Source organism: Psammomys obesus, unplaced genomic scaffold, assembly GCF_907164565.1.
Source record: "Psammomys obesus unplaced genomic scaffold, mPsaObe1.curated_primary_1811, whole genome shotgun sequence".
Classification (NCBI taxonomy): domain Eukaryota; kingdom Metazoa; phylum Chordata; class Mammalia; order Rodentia; family Muridae; genus Psammomys; species Psammomys obesus.
Genome location: NW_026593931.1, coordinates 1,243,302 through 1,251,424, shown reverse-complemented (window position 1 = coordinate 1,251,424; position 8,123 = coordinate 1,243,302). Strand labels below are relative to the sequence as shown.

Genomic DNA, 8,123 nt, shown 5'->3' with positions numbered 1-8,123 from the left:
GGTGTCGTCCCTCAGCCTCTGCTGGCCTGGTAGGAACTGTCACTAAACGGCTATGATGATGAGGTTGCCAGGACACTAACTATTAAATTACAGTGAAAAGTGGCAGGTTTCCTTCCCTGACTCATCTAGGCCAGTAATAAGACATCCTGGGAAGAGCCAGTTACGTGCTTAGTCTTTCTTCTATGTTCTCCCCATGTATTGTGTGTATTTTTTATAATGGAAAAACATGAATCTCATTTTGTTTGAGGACATTTTTGGAGAACTGAATTCTACTCAGTTTGGGGTTGGTCTGTTGCTCTGTGTATGCAAATGCTGAATTCTGGTTGCAGTCTGGACAAGTGCTCTGTCCTGTACTTGTCCCCTACTCTCAACAATGTTGTGTAAACTTTGCTCTCCAATTATCTACGGTTAATAAAAACATCTAGTCAGCCTATAGCTGGACAGAAGAGAGATAGGTGGAGCTTCTGTTTGCAGACCTGGGGTAGCAGATAGGGACCAGGAGAGGGGGAGGGAAGAAGAGAGAAAAAGAGATAGAAAGAGGATGTCACCATGAGGAATTGACCTGATGGGCCAGAAGCAGTCCACGCAAGATCAATATGGCAAGTAACTTGGGGTGTGTAGCTGTGAAGGAGCCTAACTAGCTTCGAGAATTAGTATAAAAGAATTATCTGTCCAGTTGTTGAACCAAAGCCTTATTAATAAATCTAATAAGTTGTGTCTTTTATTTGGAAGCTAGAGCAGGTTAATAAAAAGCCTCCAAATTATTTAATATATACTACACCACCCTATACTGCTGTCATTATTTGGTTATTAGTTGTGTTTTTTTGTTTGTTTTGTTGTTGTTGTTGTTTAACCAAAGCTCATCTTTTCATGAACCTATGTGAAGAGATAGACAGGAACTGACCCCCCCCTCTCTTGTCACTTAGGCAATGAGCACACTGGGAGGGAAGTCACAGCTCTTAGCACCAAAGCCAAGCCTCTCCTGAGGCTCCCCTGGGTGCTGGCGGACCAGGTTGTGCTGCAGCACTGTGCGGGGTCCAGTGTTTGTGGGTGGAGTCTGTGCCATGCTGCCCCTCAGGGACATCCACTCTTGCTGTTTCTGGAGGCTGATTTGGAAACCCTGTAAGACATCCTCACTGACACTATGAGCTCAGAGATGCTGTACAAAGGCTTCAAAGTTCAAAAACACAATTCTCACCCAGGCTTTCAGAAACAACTGTGATTCCTTAGCTCAAAGGCTCTTCATGATTTGCCTATAACATTACCACAGTTCATTTATTCCTGGCATCACTGGAAACAGCGCTGGCATATGCTTGGTGATGGTTTTGCCTTCTCTGGAGTACCAGCCATTCTCCCTAGTGTCTTCCTAGTTTTAAAGTGGATTGTGCCAAAGGTAGACATCCTGACTGAGTAACCTCAAGCCATTTTCATTGAACAGGGACAGTGTCTCCACCAACCTCTTCTATGTGCTGTTGCTATGGATTGTGGGTTGTCCATGATTTGGGTAACTGTGGGCTAACACAGGCTAAAGTCATGGCTTCTTGCATTCCTGCAGTACAGGGAGTTCAATTCCTCCCCCCACCCCCCAAACAGCTGTAGCCTTCATAACTGGCTTTAACTGAGGAGCTCTCAGGTTTCCTTTTTTCATTTCTTGCTCTGTGCATGTTTTAATTTCCTAATCTGCCCAAATGCCTTCCCTTCCTATTCTCCAATACAGCCTCTTCTAATGGGACCTATTTCACAGATAAGTGACCTTTCCTGGTGCCATGTACAGAGTTTCATGCCTCTAGGAAGCATCCTATTTTGTTACATTGTGTAAAGTGCAATCATAGTACATGCTACAACAGGCTATCCCAGGCTGGGCACAGCTTACTCGCTCCTGTCCTCTCGGTTGGATGAGGTGGCCTTTAACCCATTCTGCAGATCTGAGAGTGTGGGTCCTATCTCCTGGTTTTTCAAACCATGCTCAGCTAGGCAAATGAGCTGATGAGGCTCAGCTGGGAGGAGACAGGCTAGGGGATTCCCTGTGGCTTGTTCCTGAGGAGAGGAACACTCACCAGGATGTTTTCTAAATTATACATCTTTTTAAAATTAATTATACCATTAAACCATGTGTACTTTAGTGATTCTCTTTGGTTTTGGTTTTCTTTTCAAGACAAGGTCTCCGTATGTAGCCTTGGCTATCCTGGAACTTGTTCTGTAGACCAGGGTGGCCTTGAACTCAAGGATCCGCTTGCCTCTACCTTCCATGTTCTGAGATGAAAGGTGTACACTACCACTCCTCAGCATTGATGTTTATCATATGCAATTTTGATAGATTTGTATGGTACATGTAATTTGGAGGTAGAAGGCTGGCTAGAGAAGGCTGTCTATATCTCTCCTGGTAAGCTGGTATTTGTGATGACAAGCTGTCATGTCACTGAAAATTTTCTCTTCTGCTGCTATGGATTTCCACTTCCAAAAAATAAGGGTTTCAAGTGTCTTCAAAGCAAGGATTTCTGAAGCCATAATGTCTAGAATATCATTGATGATTCATGACCTCTGTATCTGCCTTACTTTCCTAAGAGCTTTAGGTTTACAGGGCTGTGGTTTCTGAAGAGATGCTGAAAACAGCACAGCCTGTGCCCTGCTCTACAGAGCTGACAGCTCACTCCCTGGGCAGCCTGACAGTGTGATGTGCTCACAAAGACCAAGTTTCTTTTCCTTCTTTCTTTTCTTGTTAGCTCAGTGGAATTAAAGAAAACTGCACATTTCCAGAAACGACATGAGAAAAAGCATTTTAGAACTCTTTTACTTCTTAGTTAGTCAATACTGATATACATGCAATGAAAACTATTAGTTTAAATTCCACAGGTGTGTTTTCCTTCCATGAAATAAGTGTATAGAACATGCACCTGCCACTCAGTGCACAGAGATCACAAAATTACATTCAGGGTGTGTGCTCCTGATGACATTTGTAAATGCAGTTTGTAATAAAAAAAATGTAAGTAAAGCTTTGAACAATAGAGCCCCATCAGATTCTCCATTGTTTTCCTGGGCTATCACAGCACAACTCTAATGCCTGAGTTGTTCAAAGTAGAGAATTGCCTGATTTACCTGATCATTGGAAAACAGAACTGCCCCCAACCTACTGTGTTCTGCTTCTTGTGACTGGGATTTGGAAAACAAACTCATAAGCTTTATAAAGAAGTTCACAGTGCTATGGAAATAATTAAGAACCACTCATTTAATCAATACTCTACTGCTATCTGGAATACATGGTCCATAATCTTATAAAGAATTAACCTTTTCTAATGATGCTACAGAACTTTTATTTCAGAAAATATTTAACACTTTGTTAAATATTTTCACCAACTCTCTGCTTCAGCTACCCTATATTTGTGAATTTTATTCCCTTTACCTCTCCTTAATATCTTCCATTACAATGTCACAAAGTCTAAATAAGTACAAAACAGTTTCATACCCGATTTAAGTGATATTTAATATTTTCAATATTTAATTGGAATTTTAAAATAATATTACATACCCTGTATACAAGGTATCTAACTAAAAATGATGTAAAACTTCAATAACATAAACACAACATTTTCTTAGTTGCTGACCTATTAATGTAAAGAGACACCATGGCCAAGACAACTTACCAAAGAAACTATTAAAATAATTGGTTTTTAACTTTCCTAATGCTGAGACTCTTAATACAGTTCCTCATGTTGGGATGACTGCCAACCATAATATTATTTCATTGCTACTTCATAACCACAAGTTTGCTATTATTAAGAATCATAATGTGAATATCTGATATGCAGGATACCTGATATGGGATCCCTGTGAAGGGCTCATTCTACCCCCAAAGTGGTCTCAATCCATAGGTTGAGAACAGCTGATTTAATTGAAGGCTTGCAGTTTCAGAGGGTAGACGCAAACCACCATGGCAGGAAGTGTGGATCCATGCAGGCATGATGCTAAAGAAGTAATTGAATGTTTATATCTGATCCACAAGCAGGAGAGAGAGAGAGAGAGAGAGAGAGAGAGAGAGAGAGAGAGAGACTCCTAAGCTAGGATTTACAAGCACCTGGTGTGGGCTTTTGAAATCCCAAAGCCCTCTCTCAGTGACACACTTTCTTCACCTGGCCACACCTCCTAATCTTTCCAAAACAGATCTACCAACTAAGGACAAAGAATTCAAATATATGAGCCTATGAGGACCATTCTCATTTAAACCATCACATTTCCTAAAATAATAAACTTAAAGCTGGTATATCAGTCTGGAGAAATATCACTGTTCAGTTATGGAGAGAGGGAGCATTGATTCTATGGAGCCTTATTTTAAGAGTGAGTTGCACCATTTTAATTCTGTAATATGGGATAGTCCCAAGTCTGTTATAACTATAGTTCTATTTACCCCCTGAAGGAGAAGGACATGGAATATGTCAGCTTCTGCTGACACTTGCCCACTCTGCCCTTTTCTTGGAGCAGCTCTGGAATGAGAGTAGAACCATAGAGGAAGAAGGTATGGAGCAGTGCTCAAAGACCACTGCAGTTCTCTGAAAGGACTCTGTGCCAATGTGCTGCTGTTTTCTAGTTTATCTTTTATCTTCTCTGTTTCAGGCAGGGACAGCGCTGAAAAGTCATTGTGAGCTGCCTGAACTCTCCCAGAGCACAAACTTAAGGCACTGTATGAGAAAACCAGCCGCTGACACATCCACAGAGACCATCATGTGCTGGAACTCTCCCATGTTTGGTGTGTAAACAGCGTGTTCTTGCTCACCCAGTGTCTCCCTGACACAGGCACACTGCTGTCCATATGTTCAAGAGGAGGTGACTGGAGCTCAGCCTCAGAGTGTTCAAAGACACACGGAGGAAATAGCAGATCATGAATGGAATGAGAAATATCTGGATTCATAGATTTCATTCCCCCAACATTTGCTATAGAAATTTTCTAAGAAATTTGGATTTACAATAAATAGAGTAAAGATAGCCCTGAATAGAATAAGTGCATACCTAATCCATGAGACCTTTTTCATTGGAAAGGGCTGGATTTCTTCTTTTACACAATCCTCCTCATTTAAAGTCACCCCAAAATAGTAAAACTCTGTCTATAATGTGCCTGAAAATCTAGATGTTGTGGGTGAAAACCAAGTAAGATGGTGCTCCTGCTCCAGTAAAACCCAAACCTGCAAAATAAGAAAATAAGACATAATTGCTGCTGTGTGCAGTTTTTAATTGGGGGAGCCACCATGAGACATAGGGTCCAGCCATGGCTCAGCTTAGGACAAGTGAGAGCAGGAGGATGGTCTGTGGGAGATGGAATGGGAGTCTTCAGTGGAATAAGGGGAGAGAAGCAGACAGGGAGTGATGTACAAAGTTCTGTCCTTTTTTCCTCCGCCACTGTTTGCTCCTACACAAGATGAATAAGAACAGCAGGCTCCATACCAATTCTAACATAAGAAACACTGTTTTCTCTGAAATTGGCATTGGGATCTCAGCCAACAGCTTCCTTCTTCTCTTCTACATCCTCAAGTTCATTCGTGGGCACAGGCCCAGACCCACTGATGTGCTCATTGTTCTGCTGGCCCTAATGCACCTACTGATGCTAATATTCACGGCATTCATAGTCATGGACATTTTTATTTCTTTGAGGGGATGGGATGACACCATATGTAAACTCATTGTCTACCTGTACAGAATTTTTAGGGGCATCTCCCTTTGTACCACCTGCCTGCTAAGTGTTCTCCAGGCCATCACCCTCAGCCCCAGACAATCCTATTTAGCAAAGTTCAAACATAAATTTCTACATTATAATTTATATGTCCTCCTTTTCTTGAGTGTCTTCTATATATCCATTAGCAGTCACCTCTCAATAACGATTGTTGCCACCCCTAATTTGACCTCAGATAACTTCATGTATGTTACAAATTCTTGCTCTCTTTTACCCATGAGTTACTTGATGAGACACATATTTTCTGCACTGTTAACCCTCAGGGAAGTCTTTCTTATCAGTCTCATGGTCCTCTCCAGTGGGTACATGGTGATTCTTTTGTATAGACACAAGAAGCAGGCCCGGCATCTTCACAGCACCAGCCTTTCTCCAAAAGCATCCCCAGAGCAAAGGGCCACCCGGACCATCCTGCTGCTCATGAGCTTCTTTGTGGTAATGTCCATCTTGGACAGCATTATCTCTTACTCAAGAACCATGTTGAATGACCATCCTATATTTTATTGTATCCAGATTCTCGTGGCCCACAGCTATGCAGCACTCAGTCCTTTGGTGTTCATCAGTATTGAAGTTCATACAATCAGCTTTTCTGAATCCATGTGTGGGAGGACAGCAAAAATATCTAACTCGGTGAATATAAGTCCATTTAAGATGAACCCATATACTGACACACTATTAGTGATGAAATGATGTATATGCTCTTTGGTTTAAATGAAAATATGAGGTTGTGTGTTTTCTGTTAAAACTATTTACTTTGGTACTTTGTGTGTATGACAGATATGAAAGAGAAATTAAACCACATGCCTTTTGAAATATTGCCAATGTTTTGTCATTCTCAGTGTGTCTTCAAGAAAGCCACATAAGGTAACACTCATTTGCTATAGCCCTGGTTAATCCATACTATTTTAAAGTTCATTATAGTTTTACATACTCTCATTTCTTTTTAAATAATGTTTTTTTTTATTTTTGAAAGTTCATAAATTTATACATTTATAAAATCTATATCCACCATATCCATCCACTATTACTCCCTCTAGCTTCCCCTAGTGTTTTCCATTTCCCTCCCTAATTCATGTCTATCTTAAAAAATGTTATCAATAATCCTTGTTCTGGTCAGTTTCATTGTCAACTTGACACAACCTAGAGTCACCTGGGAAGTGGGGAACCTCAGTTTAAGTGTTGTCTTCATCAGACTGGTGAAGTCTGTGAGAGATTCGCATGACTGATGATTGATGTGAATCAACTGAGCTGACCATGTTTGGCAGCATCCCTAAAAAAGCATGTGGGCCTGCGCTGTATAGCAAAGCAAGGTAAGCCCGAGCCTGAGATCCAGCCAGTAAACAGTATTTCTTCATGGATTATGATTCAATTCTTGCTGAGTTCACACCCTGACCTACCTCAACAATGGACTAGAACCTGTAAGATGAAATAAATCCTTTCCTTCTCCAAGTTACTTTTGGTCAGAGTGTTTTACTATAACAGAAAAGCAAACTAGACAAGTCCAGTTAGTGCTACCCATCTGGGCATATGTGTGTCCATCTAGTGGGGCATGAGCAACCTACCAGTGGCCAAGTCCCCAAAATAGAGTGATTCTCTCCCTGTCATCACACATCACTGTTAATACCTCTTTTGACAGGAGCGGTGTTTCAGGGGTTTCTCCCCGGGCCATGCTGGGATTTTGGCTAGCTTGATCTTCCAAGGAGACCATAACTGCTGTGAACCGATGTATCCACCAGCGATGTCAAGTCTAGAAATCAGCATTTCCCACTCTTCTTCTTTTTTGCCAGCTCTCATGTTCTTTCTACCTGCTCTTCCATATTTCCTGTGATCTGGATGTTGGGTACTCGTGTTATTTATTCTTGGCATTTGACGATCTTATAACAAATACATTTCACATTTCAATTGCTTCCGTTTTGCCAGAGTAGATAAGCAAACATGTCTTACCATAAACAATGACATAATGTGGGACGCACACTCACAGAGAGGGTGTAAACGGAGGGAGAGCTGTATGTAGGGAACCGCCCAACACGGTCTCTTGTACAACAGTGCCTCTAACATGAGAATTTAAAATACTCAAATATGTTCACCAGGTGGTGGTGCATACCTTTAATCCAAACACTTGGTAAGCTGAAGCAGGCAGATCTCTGTGAGTCTGAGGACTGCCTGATATACAGAGTGAGTTCCACGACAGCGGAAACATACAGAGAAACCCTGTCTCAAAAGAAAAACGAAAAACAAACAAACAAAACAAAAAAAAAACAATGAAACAAATGAACAAACAAACAAAGATTCAAGTGTGGAAGCAACCCACTGCCTGGAACTTTCAGAATACATGAACAGAACATAAAGTAGTTCCAGCACACGGTGCAATTTAGACAAACCCCGAAGCTATGACTCTAAATAAAAT

General features: G+C 41.2%; 1 protein-coding gene across 1 annotated transcript; it reads left to right on the top strand.

Moving 5' to 3' along the window:
* The first annotated feature begins 5,355 nt into the window (after nucleotides 1-5,355).
* On the top strand, nucleotides 5,356-6,406 carry LOC129684380 (vomeronasal type-1 receptor 48-like). Its single transcript, XM_055617525.1, is given in 2 exon segments — nucleotides 5,356-5,406; nucleotides 5,408-6,406. Coding segments are annotated over 2 exon segments (1,050 nt in total).
* The last annotated feature ends 1,717 nt before the right edge of the window (nucleotides 6,407-8,123 follow it).